Source organism: Alligator sinensis, unplaced genomic scaffold (assembly GCF_000455745.1).
Source record: "Alligator sinensis unplaced genomic scaffold, ASM45574v1 scaffold811_1, whole genome shotgun sequence".
Taxonomy (NCBI): Eukaryota; Metazoa; Chordata; order Crocodylia; family Alligatoridae; genus Alligator; species Alligator sinensis.
In genome coordinates, this window is record NW_005842579.1 from 976367 (window position 1) to 1001070 (window position 24704).

At 59.4% G+C, this 24704-nt stretch overlaps 1 protein-coding gene across 1 annotated transcript in view; it reads left to right on the top strand.

The window, feature by feature from the left end:
• Window positions 1-17436: 17436 nt before the first annotated feature.
• The window catches only part of LOC102370910 (lamin-A-like), a 45727-nt gene continuing 38459 nt past the window's right edge, over window positions 17437-24704 (top strand). Inside the window, exons 1-2 of the mRNA XM_025214373.1 lie at window positions 17437-17590; window positions 20780-21217. Coding sequence (XP_025070158.1) covers window positions 20868-21217 — 350 coding nt within the window. The 5' untranslated portion in view covers window positions 17437-17590; window positions 20780-20867. The remainder of the gene's footprint in view (window positions 17591-20779; window positions 21218-24704) is intronic.

Sequence of the window (24704 nt, forward strand, 5' to 3'; positions counted from 1 at the left end):
GTTGCATGGACCAGAAATTAGACCTAAACCTAGTAGACTCATTTCAGGGAGGCACAGCCCACCTGCCCTGAGACAGCAAGGACTGAGCGTGTATGGAGGGCCAGGATAGAAATGAAAACAGCTTCTCCATCCACCTGGGGAGAGGTGGTGTGGCCAAGATGCTAGACCCATGACAGGAGCCCAGGAATAAGTCACTCTGCCTGTCTGTATTTACCCAGCCTTGAACAAGCCTCAGGGCCCCTCCAGCCTTATTTTCCCCCTGCTTTTATACTCCAAGCCATGTGGCCTAGTTATACTAATCCACAAAGCCCAAGGATCTCCCTGTCTATCAGGAGCAGGAAAGCGGAGATCCTCCAAGGAGATCGGGAGGAAGGGGGCTGGGGTGGGCAGGGCGGTGTGATTTATTCGAGGGGCGGCAGGGAGACAGGCGCCCTGTCTGGGGAGGGAATATATGAGCGCGGGGAAGCTAATCTGAGCGCGGTATTGATTTCTCTGAGTGCCTCCCGGCTGTGGGCCACCAGGGGTTAAGTAGCCAGACGGCAGCTCTGATTGCAGGGCTGGAAAAAAAAGAAGAAAGGTGTTTGGGAGCAGGGGGGGAAGGGACTCCTGCCATATCACACACACACACTGCAGCCAACAGGTACCCAGGGCCATATTGCTTATATTGGCTCTGTGATTAAAGCCCTGGGCTGCCGGGCTGGAGCAAGTCCTAGCTGTCCCCGGAGTGATGTGGCAAACTTCCCCTCCACCTGCCCTGCAGGTTGTGCTAATTAGCAGGTGGGTGGCTAATTGGTGCTGTCCCTCAGTCGTGCCAATTAGCCTTCCCAAAATGGGCAGGTATTGTGGCTTGTGCAGGAGAAGGCAACCTGGGCAGGCAGTGCCCTGTGGCCAGACCTGGTGAGCTTACGCTAGGTGCTGCCTTGATCGCCCCAGATCTGTGTCTCCTTTCTGCTCTGCCCTAGGCATGGATGGAAGCTACTTTTCTGGCTTCTTGGCACTGGCAGGCCTGGTGGACAGGAGCCTGGGATGGCTGAGACAGTCCTTTCCCCCTCTTTTCTTCCAGCCTGATCTGGTCAGCTCTGCCCATCTTCCATGAGTCCTGTTCAGTGCCCAGATCGCCGGACCCCGGTCTCAGTTCCAGCCTTCAGTTGCTGTCTGCCTGCACATGGTAATATCCTTTCCAGGTTCCCTGGTTCTTTGCAATTGTTCCCCCCTTCCTCACCTGCCCGGTGGGGTTGCACACCCCCTTCACACCCTTGCAGATGTGTCTAAAGCAGTGGCCTCCAAACTCCTGGCCACGCTGGCCAGATGAGTAGAAAGGGGTTGGTCCCTGAGGCTGCATCTCATTTGGAGTCAGTGTGTGGGTGTGATCCCGCATGCCCATTCCAGCCGCATGCTGATGCAATGCAGCATGCAGAGCCACACTATCTGACCCACAAGGATCCCCAAGGGTCCGAAAACCTTGGAGTGGCCATTATTGCTCCCGCTGCCCCATCACCACCCACTTTCCAGACCTGCAAGGAGCTCTGATTCCCCAGGCTGGATCTGGCCTGTGGGCCTGAGGTTGAGCACCCTAGATGAGGATACAGAGGGCCAGTGTGCCCATGCCAGGGGGAATCCATCCAGGGAAAGGAAAGTGGGAATTTAGAGAATCGACAGGTCTTGGGGGTGTTTCTTTTTCTCCTGCCATGGTTCATATACCAGTATTTAATTTGCAGTCGCTCTCCTGGTCCATCCCCCCATAGACGAGCTGCGATTATCCCCTCTAGCACCTGGCATGTGCTCAGCCTGCACTCCAGGCCTCCGCCACCTATTCCTGGCAGTCAGGGCTGCGAGGGACTCGCTGCTTCCAGAAAAAGGCCTGTCACAAAGCAGTGAAAGGATGACTTGACCCTTGGGGGCTGTGCTTGACTGATCTCGCCCCTCTTGCACAGTCTGGGCCCTGTGGCCAGAGCCGTGAGCACCTTTCTCTCACGTACTCATGTGTCTCCTTGCACGGTCGTGGCTCTTTGCAATATGCAGCCATCCTTGAAGCTTATTTTTTTCCCCCCTGGGGGCTGATCCAGGCAGGATCCAGCCCTGAGCCTGTTTAACCCTTCCTAGGACAAGCCCAGATGCTCTCATTATCCAGATCAGCCTCTGATCCCTCACCGAAGCCTGCTAAGCTCCTGGCTTCGGCGTAGCGAGTGCAGGGCCTGTCACATGCCTGACCCCCTCCCCGGGCTGCCTCTGCCCCCATCTACAGACCCCTGCCCCGGGGACAGGGCCCAGGGGGGGTGCCCAGGCCCTGCTCTTCTGCGCATTCATTATTCATCACCAATTAGCATGCATTATTGATGTGTTTATTATGATTTCATTTATCACGTTAATTATTATTCATTTGAGCTTTTGGGTGTTTGTTTCCGTAGCGACGCAGGGCGCTCACAGCTTCACACACACACACGTGTGTGCATACACACATGCACGCAGGATCCAGTCCCCCCACACCCCAAATATTTCCAGCCTAAATACTGCTGTTGCAGGGTGAACTGGTCCTGGGGGCCCCTGCTGTGCTAAGACCCACCCCTCATGCAAGGGATAGGTTTTCCCTCTCTGGAGGGGGTCCCTTGTTGCTTGGGTCCATGTGAAATCCCAGCTTCCTTGGCATCTGGACAGCTGTCTGCAGGGGAGCTGTGCCCCTTGCCAGCAGCTGATCTCTGCCCACCAGAACTGCCCGGGATCCCAGGCCGTGGGGTGGCTCTGGGGGTGGGACTGGCTGGAGCTGGAAGCTTTGCCCTGTGTCATTTCAAAGCCCCCTTCTTTCTTGGCCCCTCCTGGGTCTGGCACACTCGTGTGCTACAGGCACAGGGCCTGGGTGTCAGGACGCCTGGGTTCTGTCCCCACTTATGAAGGCAAGTGGGAGACCATGATTGGGGCGCAGGGGAGAGGTGTTGGGATGCCTGGCTCCTTTTGGGGCTCTGCTAGGGATGCCCCAGTTGCTAGAGCCAGGCACAGGGGAGGCAGGACTCCTGGGTTCTTCTCCTTTTGTGACCAGGGATGAACTGAGTGCCCACTCTGCCTCAGTTTACCCATCCTAATAATAGGCATCATGATCCCAGCATCTGGGATGGATCATAGACCAACCAGCCTAAAGTCGGGGTGAGATCCCAGGTGGGAGGCTACCGCTAGTTCGTTGTGTTGGTGCCACGGACTCTGATGCTTCCTGCTTTTGTCTCCTAGTCCAGCAGGAGAGATTGGGAGTCAGGATCCCCAGCAGCCTGCTCTTCCTGGAGATACCTAGCCCCATGTCCCTGGTGATGCCAGCTCTGGATCCATGGCATGACAGCTCACGGATGTCTGCCATGTCCTGGGAGCTGCCCCGAGCCTCTTGGTTTGCTGCTATAGCCATGGAGGGGCAGAGAGCCAGGCAGGCGCTGCCAGGAGTGCAGCTGGGGGCCGCAGCAACGCAGCCCATCCACTGTCGGCAGGGGAGCCAGTGCCAGCGTTTTGCTCCCTGACAGCAGCTTCAGCTTCACGTGACAGGTAGGCACCTGGCGTGCCGGGAGGGGCTGGCATCAGATGGGGAGGTTGGCAAGGGAACTGCCTTTTGCAGTACTGGGAAAAGAACCCAGGAGTCCGGGCTCTCTGAGCACCCTTTCCCCCTCCTTTTCAAGAGCCTCACCCTCAAGTTTGTCCCCTTGGAGAGTCTGGCTGGGGCCTCACTCAGCAAAGGGAGAGCAAAGCAAAGGCTGGTGCATGCCACGGCATAGCTAAGCACACCAGGACCTGGTCCAGGTTCCCCATGGCGCCGGGTGCTGTATGAAGTAAAGCAAAGAGGGGGTCAGGAGAGTTGTGGTCTAAGCACCAGGGAGCAGTGAGACATGGACAGGAGCTGCCCTTTGTACCCCCGAGCTGTGAACATCTGTGTTATTTGGGAACCCATGAGGCAGGGGTGGTGGGCACAGCTATCTAGTGCTTGGAGATGTTTGGGTGGAAAGCCGATGGGCAGCATCGAGGGACCCCAGCTGAACTGGGTCGCACCAGGTGCTGCACGAACAGCTGGGGCATGAAGGCCTCGCCCAGAGCCCACGAACATCCAGGGAAAGCCACACAGCTCTGGACCAGGCCACAGGGGATTTGCCAAGGGAAATCTCCTTTATCTCAGCCCATTGCCTGATCCACAGAGGATCCCCCACCTCCATGCCCATGTCTAGCCAGACTCTATGTGCCTGTAGGGCTCCAGTGCTGTGGGTCTGTCGTGGGGGGGTGTCTGAACACGGGTGCCCTGAGACGGGACAGCAGGTCTCCAGGGCTCCCAGGAGCAGGGTCAGGAGGCGGGAGGGAGTGACAGAGCCTGGAGAGGAAACCAATGCCCTGGAAATCCCAGGAGGATTGAACCCGAGCCTCTGCCCAGCGCTGCCTCAAAAACAAGCTGTTGTGCTAATTGGCATCTCTGCTGGCACCAGGGCATGGAGACAGACACCCCCCATGCCTATCCCTGTGGGGTAGGGGGGAGACGCTGGTCGGGGGAGCAGCTGGCAGGGCCAGGCACCTGGTGCCAAGGGAGCAGGCAGAGGCAGCTGCTGCCTGGTGCTGAAGGCTGGCATCAGATGCAAGGCAAAGGCAGGCCCATCGGGAGCTGGCCCCAGATACCCCTACAAGGGGATGCATCACCTATGGGGGGCAGCACACACTTTAGAGCAGTCTCGAGGCTGCTCTGTGCTGGCACCGAGGGCTGGGTACGGACCCCGATAGTTTGGAGCTGCTTCCACCCCCACTCACCGCCAGCTCAGGAATGGGGTAACCGGGAATCCTAGGAGCCCGGATGCAGCCGGGGTAAAGCAGAGTCACTCCAGTGCAGCAATGCTAATTGACACCAGCTGGGGGGGCTCCTTACACCCAGCCTCTTGTTACCCCTCCCTGCCCCCCTCCACTAGCGACAGGTGTTTGGAAAGGAGCTGGAAACAAAGGCCTCCTGGGGGCTGCGGCCTGGAGGGCTCTGGGCTCTTGGTTTCCTCCCGAGTCAGGTGCACGCAATTATTGTCTAGCCGCGCCTTGCTGGGGAGCTCGGTGGTGTAATGGTCCCACGGGGACCCCCGCCCGGCGGCTGGCAGTACAAAAGCCGCCTTAAGAGCCCACACGGCCCCTGGCCCCTTGAGGAGGAGCACAAAGGAAAAGGGGGGGATGGGATAGTGGGGGTGTGCTGCAGTGGGGGAAAGCTCCCGACTTCATGCCCAGCAGCTCATTTCAGCTCCGCTGCAAGAGGGGTCTCAAATAACTGGCGTGGTCAGGACCAGATGGATTTGATTTAGGAACAAAGCAGGGGGCTGCTGCAAAGCTTTCCCGGGACCAGGGCCTGGGTAGGCATCAGCAGGGGGAAGTCTTGCTCCTCATGGGACTCTCCGGTGCCCCCCCTCTGCCCATCTGCTCCCACCTGGCATGGGTTACGGCTTGGGGACATGGCAGTGGAGCTGCTGGTGTGAGTTTAATGCCTCACAAGCTGCATCCACATCCAAACTCAGACCCCAGTGCTGCCCCAGAGATGCAGCCAGTTCTGGGTTGGAGTGCTGCTGAGTTAGACACTCGGGGCCTCAGTTTTGCAGCTGTAACAATGGGGAGAACGCTGGGCTGGGCTTCATCCAACTGTGCCTGTTGCTTTCAGGACATGCAGCACCTAGCACAGAGGGTCCCTGATGGGAGGGAGGGAGGTGGGTGTCTGAGACCAGACAGTCTGCAGCCTGTGGTTTGTTGCACTGGGCTTGCTCGGAAATGTGCCTCACGGCCTGGGTTCAAATTCCCCCTCCGTTCTATTGTGCTAGTTTCCTTCATATAGCTGCACATGGCCAAGCCGTGGAGGGGGGCACCGGAGTGGCTGGTGCTGCCTCCTGTTGGTCAGACTCAGAACTACTCAACTGTATGCCACAGCGCCTATACTGATGGGGATACTCCTCGAGCTCTGGGGCTGCGATTTGGGTTTTCAGGTGGCTAGTAAACCCCTCCTGGCACCCCCACCTGGGAGGGCAGGGGGGTTTCCTCCACTCCCCTGCTCTGCTTTGGGGACCCCCAGAAGCACCTGGGGGGTGCACGGCTCTGTCCTGACTGCATTACCAGAGCCCCGCTGGCAGCAGCCTGCCGTGTGGCACCCGCCATGCCTGCCAGTTGGTGCGTGGGCCGGCCTGCCATGCCAGGGATCTGGTTTCGTGGTAACCAGAGAGGCCTGGAGATCCCGGCCCCCGACACCTGCAGCTCAGCCCTGCCTCCCTGCCTTGGCAGCAGCAGGGCTCGGGACACAGAATCCCTTTCCGGGGAAGAGACAGGTAGAAAACCCGGAGGATATTCAGCCGGCTTCCCCCACAGTCAGTGTCACTGGTGGGGAAACTGAGGCACAAAAAGGGCTAATAAAGGGCAGGGCTCAGCGCCCTGCAGGGGCTTTGCACTGGGATATACTGGAGGGAACTGGGGTGGCAGCACCCAATGGGTAGGAAGCTGCTCCAGCCTGGGGGTGTTGGGGCACCGGGTGGCCGCTAGGGGGTGCTTGAACCTACGACATGGCAGCAGTGGCTAGTGAAAGGAGATGGCTGGCGATGGTGAAGGTTGTGGGGTGGGTCTGGGACCCCATCCAGACCCCTGCCTCATGGTCCTGAGCACCTCTGGGAGGCCAGAACCTGCCCTGCACTTCGACTGGCAACCAGCCCCCAGCTCCAACCTCAGCTCCCAGCTCCTACCTCCCTTGCTGCCTCAGTTTCCCCAGTGCTGAAGACAGCACTGTACAGACCTGCCTGCTAGTGGCAGCCAGGGGTCAATGTGTGGTTCCCCCCAACCCTTGCGGCCTTCTGAGAGCACAAATGTGGGTGTGAATTTGCACATGCGTGTCAAGGGGGGTGCATGCTTATCTCATGCCAGGGGCTGATTGCACTTAGGAAGGGGAGAGGGTATCAGAGAGGTCCTTTCTGGCCTCAGCGAGGACCCTAGGGAAGAGGTAGCAGGGACTGGATTCGGGGTGGTGTGTGGCATTGGCGGCACCCTGGGGTGCTGCCGGCATTGCACACTAGATGGTGCTGTTGCTCACGCTTGCTGGGGGAACCGTTCCCCAGTGGGTAGACCCGGGCGGCTTGGTATCTGGGAGCTTTACCCTGTTTTCCAGCCACCTCCCAGGGCTTTGCAGAGGCTAGGAGCTCTTCCCCCAGCAGGACCCCAGGGCAGGGGACAAGGAGGGCAAGGGCGCAGGACTGAGCTGGGAATGGCAACGTGGGGGCACGGGACTTAATTGTGAAGCCAGGGGGTGAAGGGGCTTGTTCCTCCTGGGGTCAAGAGGCTTCCCATCTTCTAGGGGGAGGCCAAGAAGCTGTAGGCTCCCGGGACATGAGCCACAGGAGAGTCCAAGCCCATGATGTGCGTGTGAGACCGCGTGCGGCCGTGAGAGTGGCAGCAAGGGGGGAGATTTTGTGCATGTGAGTGCACTTTTACGGCAGGGAAGGGGTGAGTGTGTGTGCGCGTGTGCGTGTGCTTGTCTGTAAGCAGAGATCTGAGAGTGTCTGTATGTGTATGTGTGCGCACATCTTGGCAGTCAAGGGAGATCCGTGTGTGTGCGCACAGCTTGGCAGTCGGGGGTGATCTGTATGTGTGTATGGGGGGGGTGTGCACAGATTGACAGGGGAGATCCGTGTGAGTGTATATGGGGGTGTGTGCATGTGTGCACACAGCTTGGCAGTTGGGAGCTCCGTGTGTGTGTGTATGTGTGTGAGTGTATATGAGGAGGCGTGTGTGTGTGTGAGCGCACAGCTTGGCAGTCAGGGGAGATCCATGCGAGTGTATATGGGGGGCGGTGTGTGTGTGTGTGTGTGTGTGTGTGTATGCACAGCTTGGCAGTCAGGAGATCCCTGTGTGTGTGTGTGTATGTGTGTGAGTGTGCATGAGGGGATGTGTGTGTGTACACATGTGAATTCACACTGCTAGGCCCAGCTGGGAGCTCTGCACATGTGTGCACATGGGCATGAGCACACGATTGCTGGTGCAGCAATCTGGGCGCATCTCCACCCGCATGGGTGTGTGTCTGCAGCTGCCTGCTGGGTCTGCACGTGTGCCCCTGGCACGCAAGTGAGGCGCCTGGGAGTCCCAGCCAGGGGCAGGGGTGCACATGCCGCGTGCAGACACATGCTGTAGTTTGCTTTTGGCTGGGCAGGAACACATCCAAACGTGCCCATGATCAGTGAAGCCTCTGCTCTGTGCTGCACACCGGCAGCTTCCCCTCCCTGCCCCGCACGTGGGGTGAGAGAAGGTCTGGGCCCTGCAGGCTATGGGGCTTAGTGGTGAGAGAAGCTCATGGGCCCTTTGCAAGGTCTAGCCCTGGGATCATCTGGCACAGAGACAACAGCAAACCCTAGCTGGAGGGGACCCCTAGGACCCCCGTCTGAATAGTGAGCATCCTTAATAACAGCCAGATGGGCTGTGTTGCTCTGCTGCCACTTTAAGCCCCTCACCGCAGCATCTGGGCACCTTGGAGTCACTCCTTAATGCCTCTGTCCCCACCTTTACCCGCTGGAACCTCCCGGGCGGCTCTTAGAGCAGCTTCAGGGCTGCTTTACCATTGCGTGGCACCAGGGAGGCCTCTGCTTGGTGCCCCCTGGCCCCGCTCCCCACCTACCCCCACCGGCTCCACCCTGGTCTCAGCACCCAGCTGGCATGGGGGGAGCCCGAGTCCTAGTCTCATAAGGCCTCATTATGGCTTAAAGGGGCTGTCGTTTCCCTGAGCATCTGCAAACTTAGGTGGGGTTTAAACCCCACCTGTCTGGGAGGCTCCAACCACTGCCTCACCCTGGCAGCATTTCTTAGCTGCCCCGGCCCTGGCACTATATTTTAGCCTCATTTGCTACCTGGGACCTGATGCAGGGGTGAGCACAGGTGGAGGAAGGCGAGATGATCCCAGTTCCCTGGAGCAGCAGTGAGAAACATCAGCCAAGGCAAAAGCATGGAGCTGGCTGCTTGCACACATGTCCAAGCTCGCCCAGCTGCTTTGGCAACGCGGGGCGGCCGCGCCAGTTGTTAAGGGACGGGAGCTGTGATTCATCGGCAGGAAACCAAGCTGGGTCCCGTGCAAGCAGCTCCCTCCCTGTCGGCTGCTGCTTCAGGGCTGGGGTGCTAGATGCAGCCTCTGTGCTGAATCGGGAGTTGCTGGGGGGCAAGGTTTCCACTTCCCCGTGTCCAGAAGGGTGAAAGGAAGCATTTTGGACCCTGCTGCACAGCAAAGGCCTGGCACCCCATAGCGTGTTGCATTGACTCAATTCTGTCCTACACCGCTGCCCTGGCCTGAGGCGAGGTGGGCACCCCTGCGGGAATGCCGTGGTCTCTGTTTAGCTCAGAGGTGCCTTCCCTGCAGGGATCTCACCCGCGCAGTGACGTGGGGGTCCCTCCAGCCCCGTGGGAGGCAGGGGACGGGTTGCCCAGAAACCCTTTGTTTTGGGATTTCCCTTTTTGTCTCTAAGGCAACTGGCTGGGGACAACACAGACTCAAAGCCACTGCCTCTGAGTCACCGGTGCTCACTGCCGGACAGGGAAGTCACCAGGCGTGGTGATTCTGGGTGTCGAAAGACCCGGTCCTGCCTTTCCCAGCGCCAAAGCCAGCGGCCAGGATGATCAGCCAAAGCCCGGGGGTGTCTGTGCTTTCCTGCAATCCCAGCGCATGGTGCCCGAGTCCCCTCGACACCTATCCCAAGGGATGGATCCATCATCGAACCCAGCGCCGGTGCTGTGCAGGGTTGTGGGTGGCGGGGCACGGGGATCAGCCCCAGAGGAAGGATCCGGTCGCACTGGACTCAGCTTTACAGCCTGGCACAGACGGGTCAGAGCCTCCGCTCCTGGGGTCCCGGGGCATTGCCCAGCCTGCTCCGTGGGCAACAGCATGGAAGGGGTGTGGAGACTCCTCGGAGGCCGAGTTCCCTTCCCTGCGCTGCTGGGGCCTGGCTGCCTCCACCTTTTGAATCCGGATTCAACTTGAGCTGTGTAAACAGAGTCGCTCCGGATTGACACTGGCGGGGGTGAGACCAGGGGAAGCTGAGGATCCCTTGCTCCATCCTGCCCAGCATCTCTCCCGCTGCCCTCCCGAGGTCTGGGGGAAGCTGAGCTGCTGCCCCCTGAGCATCCTGCCCACGGCTGGTCCAAAGTGACTGGTGCCAGGGTGGGAGCTAGCAAGTGGCACATCCCCCTGCCAGGACCCCCAGCTCCAGCGGCTGTCACGCCGGGCAGCCCCAGCCTGGCTCTACCACAGCTGCAGAGAGCAAAGGGCAGATGGCTGCAACCTCCCCTTGATGCTTCCCACAGTTCAGGGCCAGGCAGGAGCTGGCTTGTGCCTCTGTGTAAATCCTCCTTTTGGAGCCGATGGATGCAAGGGGACTCTGGCCATGGCCCCAGTCTGCCCAGAGGTCTTCAGAGCCCCATCCCTACCCATGTCTGTGCTGCTGGAATGGCAGGATCGGGCCTGGGATGGGACCTCCAGCCAGGGCTCACAGTCCTTTCCAAGCCCGGTGGGTGCTGGGCACTTCGTAGACAGCAGAGCTGGCCGCATCCTGCCCCTGGTTTCATGGGAGCATCTTGCATTTAAAGGGGAGTGTGGGTGGGGCAGGAGAGGGGGGCAGGGCATTGTTATTAAAGGGGTGGGACAGAGGGGCTGGGAAAGGGGGAGAAATCCCACCTCCCCTGCCTTGAAAAGCTGCCCCCATCCCCACCCAGCAAAGCCACCAGTTTGGGACCCCCAGTGCTTGGGACAGCACCTAATTGAGAGCAGCCCCCTCCCCGAGGTGCTCTATCTTAGCACAGCTGCTGGGCAGGGGAGCATTTGGGGGGGGGGGGAGTCTCAGCTCCCTTAACCCCTTCAGCGCTGGCCCCCAGCACAAAGGGAGGGTGCAAATGAGGACTAGGCTTTCATAAGGGAAGCCAACGCCTCCCAAAATAGCTGGGCATATCCTGGCAAGGTGTTGGGGGGTGGAGAGGGGGGGTAGCCAGGAGGCCTGTTTGCCCTCCCTCCCCAGCCCTGACTGATCCCCAGCCAGCTCTTTGTGTTTGCATTTCCCGGCCTGCTCCCCATTCGCTGCCTTGGCAACCAGCAGAGGAAAAAATGTGCATTAAAACTTGGAGCGAGCCCCCAGCCCGCTGGCGTTCCTGGATCCGACACCAGGAAACAGGCGGCTTAAATGGAACAAGATGTCGGGAGAAGGGGGTAGGAGGCACGGGGCAGGATTGGAGCCTGGCGCTGGATAGAGTGAGTCACAGCCCCTCGTGGCTGCACTGGCTGGACCGAGCTGGGAACGGTGCTGGGGAAGGGGGACCCCAGGCCACGGTCCCTCCCAGAGCCTCTGTGCAGGAAGCCCCAAGCAAGCCAAGCAGGGGACGTGTGGCACGGGGCTGCCAGGAACGGCTCGTCTTCCCCTGGCTTGGCAGCACCAGCCCAGCCCAGCAGGCCCATGCTTTACGAGCATGTGGGATCGGGCACCCTGCTTCCCCGCTTGGGTTCCCCCTGCCTCCGAGCCCAGCCAGAGGGGCCCGTCTCTCCAAGACGGGCTTGGCACATTCCCTCTCGTGACTAATTCTCCTTCGCTGCATGCAGCTGCTTCAAGCTGTGGGCTCCAAGGTGGACCCCAGACTTTCCCAGCACTCTGGTGAGCACAGCACGGACCCAGGAGGGCTGGGCATCACCTGGGCACTTCCCCTATTACATCCGCCTGCCTCAGCCCCATCGCTGGCCTGTGTTGAACTACTGCTGTGCAAGACAGACTCCAGATCTGGGGCTTACAAAGCTGTGGCCACACCTGAAGGGGCAGATTCAGGTGCCCACCATCTGCTGGCTTGAGCTATTCCCCAAGAAGAATCCCCACATGCTGTTAACAGTAGAGGGGCTATGATACACTACAGGGTTCATTCAGAAAAGGGTGGACAGGTCAGGGCACTGCTCCTTCCCTAAAAAGATCTCAAAGCACTTTGCACCTAGGAATGAATTCAGCTTGTGGTTGTAGGGATTTTGCAAAGAGGGGTCTGCAGTGGGGGCATGCGGCTCATGCCATCATCATGGAGAGGAACATGCGTGTCTGTCGGGGCCTGCGACCGGCTGATCTGAGCCTCGTGGTGTTGTCTGCTCAGGGAAAGTTAAGGTTGGGTGTGAACGCAGGGTGCAGGGGCTATGCTGACGTGGATGGCGTCTGGGCCTGGGGTCTTTGGTAGGTCCTACCAGGACAGAGGATGTGCCATGGCTGGAGGTTGCACTGGTCTCCAGGTTGCCCCTGCGCTGCTGAGTTTAGGCCTGGGTCTTACAACCCACTCCTGTGCCTCCCCTCCAGGCCCTCGGTGCTCCCTGGAGCATCCCTGCACATAGCACAGGGGGAAACTGAGGCCTGGAGCAATGCATGGTGCCAGTGACAGCTGGGAAATGAACCCACACCTGCGACACGTGGCTCCAGGTCCAGTCACTAGCACCCAGCTCTCAGTACCCAGGATCTGGCTGGGCAGGGCTCTCATGGGCTCCCCTGTCTCATTAGCCGGGGCCCCCACTTTGACCCCGGCTGCCGCACACTGGAAGTTCCAGCTTTGTGGATCCATGCGTTGTGGAAATCTATTAATTTTCCAGCTCTAATTGATGCCTGGCTGTAATTACCTTTCATAACAAGGCAATTAAACCCCATTAAAGATGATTAGCTCATTAAGGCGCCTCCATACGCACTCACACAACCCCTTTCCCCACCCATCAAGTGCCTGGATCATTCATGGTGGGAGAGCACTGGTCAGTGCCTGTGGCTGGACTGCAGAGAGGTGGGTTTGGTTCCTTTCTCTGCCACTGCCACCCCTTTGTGGCCTTGGTTCAGTCACTTTCTCTCTCCACAAGGGAGGGAGTCAGACAGTGACACCCCTGCTCTCCCCCAATGTGCTCTGGGTTCAGGCAGCTCTGGCAGAGCCCTGCTTCCAGCAGGCAGTAGTGAACAAGGACCTGTAGCACATGCCTGGCTCTGTTCCCCTGCTGGGCAGGGTGCTGGCTGGGGCTGTGGCCTCCCCCCCAGGCACGGCTGGTGTGAGTGGGGTGAGAGGAGTAGAAGGCATAGGAAAATACCGCCCTTTTACTGTGTGCGCAAAAGCTAGCACACCTCGCAGTGCTCATACAAGTGCTAATGCCCCCTTAGTGCATGTGCAAGGGCTAGTGTCCCTCTCAGTGCTCATACAAGTGCTAGTGCCCCCCAGTGTGTGTACAAGAGCCAGAGCTCCTTTCACTGCTCGTCTGAGTGCTATTGCCTCCTTGGTGCCTGTGCAAGGGCTAGTGCCCCTCTCAGTGCTCATACAAGGACTAGTGCTCCCTTGGTGTGTGTGCAAGGGCTGGTGCCCCTCTCAGTGCTTGTACAGGTGCTAGTGCCCCCTTGGTGTGTGTGCAAGGGCTGGTCCCCCTCTCAGTGCTCATACAAGTTGTAGTGCCCCCTTAGTGTATGTGCAAGGGCTGGTGCCTCTCTCAGTGCTCATACAAGGACTAGTGCCCACTTGGTGTGTGCGCAAGTGCCGGTGTCCCTCTCAGTGCTCGTACAAGTGCTAGTGCCCCCTTGGTGCATATGCAGCTGCCTCCATCCTGCTGACCCCCCTGCCCCAAGGCTCTGCTGTGCTCCTGCCAGGCTCTGGCCTGCTCCAGCCCAGAGCTTTGATTCGCGCCCCGTCCCAAGCAGGTTGGCTGGGAACGGGTTAATGGGGCATCCTGCTTCCCCAGGACATGTGAAGGGAAAGTCGGGGGACAGGTGGAGCTGCGCGTGGATCCAGGGACGGGGAGTGACGGGCGTCTGGCACTGGCACGTCCCAGGGAAAGGAGCTTCTTAAAGGCATCGCTGCCGTGGATCTAGCCCCCCTGGGGGGCTGCAGTGGCCCTAAAGTGGGGGGACAAGGATGGGGGTGTCCTCCTGTTGGGCATGGGGGGTCTATATTGCATGTTGATCCCCCAACTACAAGCCCTAACCCTAATCCTCCACCAGCCCATCTCTGGGGGGCTTGGGAGAAAGCCCCACAGCTGAGCTGCCTCTGGGCAGAGCTGCCGGCACCCCTGTGCCCCCACCTCTGTTGCCCCCTAGCCCATATCATCCCCCACCACTCTCCCCCAGCACTGGAGCAAGCTCCGCGTCTCCTTCCCCTCCCTGAGCCCTCGTGGAAACCACAGGAATGCAACCACTGCATCTGGATCCGCCCAGGCCCGAGCTGGCGGGGTGGTGCAGCCTCGTGTCCCAGGGAGCTCAGTGCACGTGATTCCGCCGACCCCATATGCATGGAAACCTCCCACCTCGAGAGAATGAAACACGGCTCTTCCCCCCCACGCAAGCTCCGTCCAAGTGTCCAATTGCTCTGGACTGGCGATTAAGGGCAGCTAACGGACGCCGAATGTCCCCCTCTGTCCCCCCAGCAGTAATGGCCCACGACCCACAGGATGGGGCCTGCTTTGCACCATCATACATGCTCTTGTGAAGGCCCGTAAGAGGTCAGGGAAAAGGGATCCACCTTTCCCCGCCATGGAAACCCCATTAGCTAGAACCCCCCAGTATAAGCCCCCGTGGAAGGCTGCAGAGTGGATGAGCCTGGGTAGAAGGGACCGACCCGGCAGTGAGGTGCAGTGGTTGGAGCAGCAGTCCCAGACCACGGATCCATGGGTTACTACACTGCCCCCCGCTTTGGGGGTCTGGGATGGACAGCGCCAAGAATCCCCCGCCCAGCCCGGTCTCAGCCCTTGAGCCGAAACCTGTCGCTGGGGTGAAGCCACGACCAAGCCCCACGTGGATGCTCTCACTCTGGGTGTGCGGGGCCCCTCCTGTTCACACCCCATGCCTCAGTTTCCCCACCCATTGGGCAGGAGCAGCCACACAGCCGTGCTCTCTCAACCCAAGGTGCCCAATACCCCGGGGATGGCTCTTTTTGCCCCTGCCCCTATATCTCACATTGGAGCCCTGGGATGTGGAGCAGCGACTCCTTCCCAGACTTGAAAGAGCCACTAAAGCACAAGGGAGGCATCCGGCATCCCATTATATTCCTACCTTGGCATGGGGCTGTGTGTTCAGGTGCCACCCCCCCCTGCCCTGCCTGGGAGGAGGACTTCCTCAGGGCCCCGGCAGGATCTGCTGCGAGCCAAATTGCATCGGAGTTGGCAAAGCTGGAAGAGCACCCGGGCGGGGGCAGCTGGGAACAATGGAGTTGCTGGCGGCAGTGGGGAGAGAGCTGGGCCAGGTCTGCAAGGGGCCTGGGAGTGGATGGAGGGGGTTGGCATCGGAGCTCAGCACTCCCCGGCCCTTGCACATTAGAGCAGCCACGAGGCTGCTGTGATGCGTGGGGTCTGGCTTGGGTCCAGCGACCAGCTCCTTCCTGGACCTTCACCCCCTGCAACAACCCTGGAGCAGCCCCTGAGCCTGGGACTGCTGTGGCTGCAACTCTCCTGGCTGCAGTGCGGGCAGAGAGACATGGACAGGGGCACCAGGGTAGCAGTATCAGAGGCAGAGATCAGACCTGGGGCTGGCAGGAGAGAGAGACGGGGCGGGGGGCAGAGGGAAGAGGAAGGGAAGAGGAAAGATGGAGAGAAGGAGCATGAAAACAAGCAGGTACTTGGGGCCCTGGGGGTCCTGCAACACACTGGGCTCTTCCCAGTCACTCCCAGGACCCCAGAGACAGCTGAGCAAGGAGTGGGGAGAGGTCTGGCCAGGGCTGAGCTGAGCTGCTGGGGCTGCAGTTGGGTCCCCCAGGCCAGCCCAGGCCTGAGTTACTCCAACACGGCCCCTTCCCCCCTGCCAGCTGCCTGGAACTGCCTCAGTTTCCCCAGGTGCCCACAGATGCTGGAGGTGGGGGATTCTTCTGGCTGGGGGAAACCCAGCTGGCTCGGGTGCAAGGAGACCTTGGCTGTGATTGCCACGGGGCAGGGCTGGCCTGGCACGCACAGAGGTGGGTGGCATGTTGGGCGGGGGCATCCCATGCCCCACTGGAGCTGAAAATCGGGGCCCTGGCCAAGAGACCAATGGGCAGCAGTGCTGTTTGTCCAGCAGACATGGTGGAAAAGCAGTGCAAGCCAGGCCGGAGAAGACCGCGGTCGGGGTAGATGCCAGCATGGATGGGCCTGTCATGCCCGGCTTCAAGTAGCCAGGGCGGCTATGAGGAAAAAGCTGCAGGGACGGTTACACACACAGGCATGCACACACACCTGTGTGTGAACGCACATGCGTGCACATGTGCATAAAACATACACAAATGTGTGCACAAACGTGCACACATATACACACCCACAAACAGGTGCACATATGCACACATACTCCTACACACTAACATGTGCGCAAACAGGCACACATATATGTGCACCCACATGTGCACAGACAGGCACACATACACATACCCACATGTACACACACACACTTATGCACCCATACCCACATTTGCACAAACAGGCCCACGTATACACACATGCACACACTTACCCACACACATAAACACACTCCCATGTGTGCAGAGGCACACATACACCCCCCGACAGGTACACAGACATGCACACACCCATACACACCCGTGCACCCATACCCACATGCACAAACAGGCTCACATATACACACATGCACACGCTTACCCACACACATGCGCACATACACCCACTTATACACAGACATGCACAGACACATATCCATGCACCTATACCCACATGTGCACAAACACACACATACACACCCATGCACCCATACCCACGTGCACACCCTGCCATTACTGCACACGCAGGCACAGGCACACACACGCACACGCTGGCCTGCGTCTCCCTTTGGTTTCCTAGAACCCAACTGTTGTTTTTTGAAAACTGGACCCTTCATCCCTGTTGCTGTGTGCGTCCCCCACAAGCCCTGCCTCTGCTGGTGCTGGCAGCAGGTGACTCATTGTTGCCATGACGGGGAGCAATCAGATTACTAATTCATAAAAAGCCATGTGTTTGCACGTTGCCATGGCAGCAGCAGGGAGTGACTCACTCCAGGAGCTAGTGGTTTTTTGGTGGTTTTTTCCCCCTTTTTTTTAATGGCCCTGGGGGGGGGGAAGTTTTGCCTTGCTGCAAAGAGGGTCTCAGAGCTCTGGCCTGGGGTGTGGAGCTGACAGCTCAGCCCCGCTCCTCCTGCTCCGCTGATGCCCCTCCAGCCTGGCCCGCTGCACCAGGGCTGTCCAGTGCCCACTGCCTCCAGGTCTCCAACCAGCCCCGGGCCCCTTGTAGCAGCCACCCGCCACCCCCGAGAACATGGGGAGCTGTGGAAGCATCAAGGGCAAGGGCATCTGCAGGGGTCCAAGCCATGTCACAGCACATAGAAACTGCTGTAAAATCCTGAGATTGTGCTAAAAAATCATGAGCAATGTTGCAATGGAGGTGGGGGGAATCTCTCCTTGTTCACCAGGCTCCTCTCATCTTTCAGGCCTCAGACATCCTCTCTGCTTCCGCTCCCTTCACCTGTATCCCTGGGAGTGCCAAAAGCTGGAGACAACCGGGCAGGGAGTGGCGGCAAAGTCACCCAACCAGACACCAGTCAGACTCACGACATCGCCCGGAGAACCTCCCCTTGGCCAGATGGGCACGCAGCAGTGGCCTAAGGATGCTCCAGAGGTCAGTTGATCTCCTAGGAGAGGGGAGGCTTGTTAGATGCTTTATCCTGCTCAGCTGCTGGCTCCAGGTCTCAGCTGCTGCCCATAAAGGGTGGGGTAAGGGCAAGCAGGTGAAGTCCTTTTAAAGAGGGGGAGCTGGGTCAGTGCCTTCTCAGGGAATGTGGTGAGTACTTCTGGGTGGCTGTGGGTCAGGGGGGGGTAGTAGAGACCCTCTATGCTACTGGGGGGCTTAGAGGAAATGTAGTGAGTTGGTGGGGGGTCCCTTCTCTCTGGCAGCCCTGCTAGGGTGCTTGTGGGGGCAGCCCCTTATACTTTGCTGGGAGCATGAACCCTGTGGGTCCTGCAAGCCTCTGGCCAGCTTGGTGCTACATACCTAGAGCCCTGGGTGCTGCATACAGAGCTTGTCTGGACCTAGGTGCAAAATGTAAATCCCTAAATCATAAAAGGACATATAAGTATAACCTATACCCCAAATCATAATAGCAGTGTCTTTTGCAATGCAAACTCCTGACTGGGAACACCCAAAATACAACAATATAGTTAATCTCATCTCTGGTTCCTAGTATTGCATATACTCCATGTCCTAACAGCCTGAGATTAATTATGAATAGGCTTCCCTTTCAAAGTGATTGGGGTAACAAGGGGAAGACATTCCTCAATCTAGGTGCCTAGGCTGACTAACAAATACTTTGGGCTCCGCTGTGCTGTAACAGTGACCCATAACTCCTGGTCGGAGGAGCTTGATTTGATTAATCAAGTCCTATTGCTATTTATTAAATGGTTGAAAGTGTTAAACTCAGATAATCAAGCCCTGTTATAGTTGTAATAAAGCTCAGGAGCTAACGACAACCAGGGATGGGTCTGAAAGGTTAACATCTATAATGCAATCAAAAAACCAGTGACCCTCCACCCTGCTGGCTTTATCCAAGCCCAGCTCCCAGTGCTCTGAGCGGGACCTTGGCCCCTAGGCCAGCCTGTAACATTAAACTACCCCTCTCCCACCCCCCACCCCTGAGAGAGGGCTCAGCCCTACCCAGATCCCCATCTTGCCTGTACCTCAGAAACCCTGCCCTGGAGCCTGCTTCCCTGCTCAGAGGGATGGGAGATGCAGCCAGCTCTGGGGAGGACCTGACTTCAACAGCTTGGAGTTTTTTTTTTTCCTCCCAGCCCTGAGTTTTTGGGGCCATGTCCCTAGGAAAGCCCTGAGAAGGGGCTGTTATGGGGTTGGGAAATATCACCAGGCCCTGCTGGGTCCCTGGAGCCCAGCTGGAGCTTGCAAACCCTTGCCCTCTTGTGAAGCTGACCAACCGCGTTCAAATTCAAGGGGGCCGGGGAAGACTGTCCTGGATTTGGCTCCCATCCACTGCCTTTGTGCTGCCATAAATAACAGCAGGCACGTGTCCGTGTCCATGTCCTACCCGCCCCCCCCTGCCCCTTGGGAGGCTGCCCAGGCCTGTGATCTGGATGCTGGGGGGCAGGGAAGGGGGACCACTGGGTGTCCCCCTTCTCCGGGCTGGGCACGGTGCCCCCCTGCCCCGATCCTGCTGCTGGGGTGAGAGTGGGGGAGCTGGTGCTACTCAGTTCCTCCCAGCAAAGCCTTGCCCCCCTGCCTGCAGCTGCTTGCTCCGTCACTACGTCCGAGCTGTCCTTGGCAGACTCCCCCGTCCCCTGCTCCCCATGCTGGGCTTGGAAGCCCTTGAGTCCTTGCTTTCTGTGTCCGTGAGCTAGGATGCAGCTGGGGCTGGGGGCTGACTGACAGCAGCAGGGCCGTGGGGTCCCAGCCTCCAGGCCAAAGGGGCTGGGGTACAGCAGGGCATGAGGTGACAAGCAGGGCATTTAATTCACTGGGCTGGTAATCAGGCAGGGAGAGCTTGGGGGGGGTCAGTCATATCCAGCCTAAAGGAGGCTGAGGCCTATGTCCATTCCCTGGGCAGTGCAAGGCAGAGAGGGGGGTGTTTGGGACCTGAGGGTCCTGGATCAGTTGATCACCACCCTGGGGATCTGGTGCTGTTATCCCGCATGGTACCAGTAGGGAAACTGAGGCACAGGATAGAGCAGTGACTTGTCTTAGGTGTGGTGAAGAACCTCTAAGGACCTCCTGTCCTCACCCCCTCCTTCCCACGCTAGGAAATCCTCACCACTCCCTGCTAGCGCTTGGAAGAAAGCCCAGGTGTCTGGATGCCTGCCCCCTGCTGTAACCCCTAGGCAGCCAGCCCATCCCAATCTAGGAGAGGAGTCCCAGAGCCCCAGCCCCGACCTCTCCCCCAGAGCTAGGCACGGGGCTTTCTTGATCCCAGTAGCCAGGGTCTGAATTACAGGGGGGAGCTCAGGGGCACCATAAGAGATGAGAACCCCCCTGTAAGATTTGAAAATCGTAAGGGGGGGTCTCCCATCTGGTTGCTCCTTCACTTTGGTGGACTTGTTCATCAATGAACCGGCTTAACTTAGTGTTTAACCCGCCCTCCCTGAGCCCTCTCCAAGAGTCCAAGTGTAATTCAAACCCTGCCAGTAGCTCTTCAGAGCTGGTTGTGTTGGGACTGCCCCCCCATGACACCCAGCTTTGCCCTGGCACCAAGGTTCGGATTACACTTTGACTCTTGGGGTGTCTGCAAAAAAAATTGGGCTGCCCATCGTGATGCCCTAATAAACACCCTCCCAGGTTACGATTTTCAAATCTTACAGGGGGGCTTTCATCTCTTACGGGAGGTCTCAGCCCCTCTAATCTCCCCCATAATTCAACCCCTGCCTGGCACCCATCCGGGTTGCAGTGTGCACTATGGAAGCTCATTCGGATTCAGACTGGGCCTGACTCCAGATTATCTCCTCCTCTGGCAGAGGGATGTGGCAGGAGGGGGTACCCTGGGGCTGCTGCCATGCACGCTTGCCCTATGAATTTTCATTTCCACCTAGGAGGAATTTTCTATCTTTGCAGTCTCCTGGGCCTGCTGCAGGCTGCCTGTGCCCAGAAGCTTGTAAATTGAGACTTTTTTTTTGTTGCAAATATCTAGTTAGTCTAATAATATCACATCTGCCACAAATTTGAATTGCACTTGCCCTATAGATTATTTATCATGCCTTGTTCCTGGAAATGCCTCCCCCCTCCTTTTTTTTTTCGGTTTTTTTAAATGAGCAAAAGAGGGGTGGGGTCTGCTTTGCATAACCCCACCCTCCCCCCACCCCTTTTTCCCAGGCATATCTGAGCCGGCTCCAAGGCAGTGACTCAGACTGTCAGTGGGAGCCGGAGGACATCGAGGCCTGACCTGCACCCTGCGCCCAGCATGGAGACCCCCGGGCAGCGCCGGACCACCCGCAGCGGGACTGGCACCACGCCACTGTCACCCACCCGCATCACACGGCTGCAGGAGAAAGAGGATCTGCAGGAGCTGAATGACCGCTTGGCCGTGTACATCGACCGCGTGCGGTCCCTGGAGTCGGAGAACGCGGGGCTGCGGCTCCGCATCACCGAGTCGGAGGAGGTGGTGAGCCGCGAAGTCTCGGGCATCAAGGTGGCCTACGAGTCCGAGCTGGCTGATGCCCGCAAGACCCTGGACTCGGTGGCCAAGGAGCGGGCGCGGCTGCAGCTGGAGCTGAGCAAAGTGCGGGAGGAGCACAAGGAGCTTAAGGCGCGGTGAGTGTGTGCCCAACTCCCCTGGGTGGGGGCATGGGGCGGGGAAGGTATGCTCAACTCCTCCAGGTGGGGGCACAGAGTAGGGAGTGTTTTTCCCAACCTACCGGGGCCTGGGGCAGCACGTGTGTGTGTGTGTGTGCGCGCGCGTGTGTGTGTGTCGCTCCCCCCCCCACCCCCCCGGGCGCGGGGGTTGGGGGCGCGAGTCCGGCCAGCTGTGGGGGGTCCCTGGCGTCCCCGGAGCCCGGAGCAGGGCTGGGAAGAAACCCGGAGCTCCCTCCCATGCGGCCTGGCGGGTTTGTGGCGTAGCGAGCTTGGCAAGCGGGGAGGATTGGGGCGGGAGCAGCCCGGCTCCAGGTCCAGCCAAAAGGCTCTCGGCTTGTTGGAGGCCAAGGGTTGGTTTTGAAATCTCCTCCCCTGCAAGCAGCTCATGCGTGGGCAGTGGGTGCTGGTGGTGAGAGAAGTGCGAGGGGGTCCCACAGCCGATTTGGCCCTGTTGCCCGGGTTTGGGTCCCAGCATCATGCCCAAGCAGGGTGCCATGGGGGATCTGCCCTCCCAGGTGGGGGCAAGGCCCTGTGGCTGTGGGTAGGGAGTGGCTCGTGCACCTGGAAAGCTTCAGCGCTTCTGGCGGCCCCTGGCCACAATCCCAAAGCCGCCGTCTCCCATTGACGTCAGTGCCGTTCGGAGCCGGACAGACTTAACCCTTAGGGCAGAGCCCACCGTGTCCCTGGCACCTTGCTTCTCCAGCCCTTCCAGGGGGCAAGATCAGGGCCTTTCCCGGCACTGGGCCAGGCCCTTTTCCCCATCCGCCCTGGGTCTCCGGCCTCTTACCCCCCGGCCTGGACTAAGGGATGGGCTGGAATAAACCCGCCTGGAATAGGCCAGAAATAATTCCCCTCTGCCAGGGCCAGCGGCCTGTTGCACGTCCTTTTTCAAACCCACCCAGGGATTATATTTAGCTTCCTGTCTCTCTCTTCAGCCGGGATCGCTCTAGATAAACCCCGCTGGTCTCTGCGGCTCTGCCTGTGGGTGACCTGGCTGTGGGGCCATGATCTTTTTGATGCCAATCTCCACTTTATCCCAGCTAGGGGAGCAGGAGTTTGGCAAGGGGGTGGGAAATCTCTTCCTTTTGCTGCTCAGCCAACCTCCTCCTGTGTCTCTGTCTACTAAACCCTTCGTTATCCAGTTCCCTGCCCACCGCTGTGGCTATCCACCGCCCGTCCCACTCCACACTGGGTATCGTCTGTGCCAGTTTTGTGCAGCTCACCAGAGTGGGGTAACCAGTAGGCGCTGCTGCCTTTCCGTAATCCTGGGGGAACAGTCGCCTGTCCCGAGGAGACTCTGCTGTGATGGTTCTGGCCTGAGTTTGGGATCTGGCCAGGCTGGATCGGGCATTGGCTTTACAGCTACTAGTTAGCTTTGCGGCCAGGGATCCAACAGAGAGCTCTCACCCACAGGGAGCCGGTGCCATTGCACCATGTCCCGTGGGCTGGGGGAACCGGCTGGGCTAGGAGGCTCCCCGGAGATGGGGAGCACCTCGGCTATGGCCCCATGACTCGGGAGTGGGATTTGCCTGAGTCATGGGCCCAGCACCCCCTGCCTTTGTGGGGGGCTCCTCGTGGATCCTGCCCAGCTCTGCTGTAGGTGGGCTGAGGCTTTGGTGGGCTTCAGGAAACTTCCCTCTGGTCAAAGGCATCCTCCCGGGGTCCCCCACAGGCCAGGGGCGGGGGAAGATGCTTGGGCTCCTGGTAGGGCAGCTTGTCAGACCCATCCGGTCGCTCTAGCACCTCAGGCTGGCAGATCCAGCCCTGCTAGGGATGGGGGAGTCCAAATGACAGAGATGAAACCCAGGCGTGTGGGCTCCCAGAGGTGCCGCGCCCAGCGGGCATCGAGGCCAAGATGTTTCCAGCCTCTCACATGTGCAGGCGCTGGGGAGGTTTCCCAGACACCTGCGGTGTCACACCCTGACCAGGTGTGACTAGGGGTCCCCTTCCCAGCTGGCCTCTCAATCCCCCTCCCCCTTTCTGGTTCTGTGCCTCAGTTTCCCCATACATTAAGGATGAGGGGCAATAACTGGTCCTGTGCCCAGAGGCAGCGGTGAGGCTGGGGTCTGTAGCCAGGGCAGTGAGGATCAGGGCCCCTTGGACCAGATCTATGCCTGCGCCCTGTCTTTCTGAGCGGGTGTGTTGGGCTGGGAGCTCCAGCGCTGCCCAACGCCCACCCTTGCCTGGAGCCAAGGCAGAAACGCTGTGGGTATCTCCCCTGTCTGGCCTCCACCGGCGGCAACAGGACCCTTATCTGCCTCCAGCAGCTGCATTGGTGCTGGACAGAGAGAGGAGGAGAGGAAACCCCAGGGCTCCCGGTGGAGGCGGGGCTGTTCTGGCAGCTCTGGGTATAGCTGGCAGCCAAGATTTCCCCCACACCGCACCCAGGGCTGAGCCTACATCCACTCCTTTCCTTCGAGACTGCAGCAAGGGGGTGGCCTGGCCTATCTAACTGAGCGTGCCTGGGAGGCAAGGGGAAACTGAGGCAGCCACGATCCTGCTGCCATGCCGTCAGCCCTCCTGCCTCGGTTATGCTCCCTGAGTCAGGAGGGGAACTCGGGTGTCCCCACTGCTCTAACCATTTCGCTATATGGTCTGTAGGATGCAGGCAGGGCATGGGGACCTCGTGGGGGGAAAGTGCAAAGGGAAGGTGGAGAGACGGGAGTAGAAAACACCCCTGCCTGATGGCACCGGTGTGCCAGGCTCTGGACTCACGGGGGACCTCACGTGCCACATGCAGCTGGCTCTGGGGTGGAGCGGGGTTGCGGGCGGAGCCGCACGTGGCCCTAAGTGCCAAGCCCTCCCATCAGCCCCCGCTCCAGCGACTTTCCAAGGGGCCAATCGCCTTCTAGTGCATCCCTTGGTAGCCGGCAATTGGCTCGCACTCGGCCAATGGGTGGGCAGCGGCAGCACAGGGCACAAGGGCGCGGCCGGCCTGTTGGTGACTCATCGGTGCAGGAGGCGCCCACGCCCTTCCCTGCAATCCCGGGGGCTCCCAACGAGGCCTGGGATTGGTGGAGGACGCCTGGCTTGGCGCCTGCTCCCACATACACGAGAAGGGGGGTCCAACCAACTTTGATCCCCCTCCTGGCGCCATCCCCCCCCCAGCACTGGGATGTCTACCACGCACTGGTGCATCCTGGGAAAAAATCCATTTGGGTCCCTTGGGGGATCACAGGGTGCCACATGTGACTTGGGGCGGGGGGGGGTCAGGACATGCAGAGCTAGGAAGGAAACCCAGGCATCCTCGAGCCTTGCAGCTCTCACCACTGAGCCACGTTGCCCCTCTAAAGACCACCCAGTGCCCTGGGCGTGTCGGGGTGGGCCTCAACGTGACCAGACTCAGCAGAGAGGAGCTCCTTCCCTGTTAGTTACCAGTGGGAGAGTGTGTGTCTGCTAGCTACAGCCTGGGGTTATATATCCCAGAAACCTGCCTCCTGTTGGT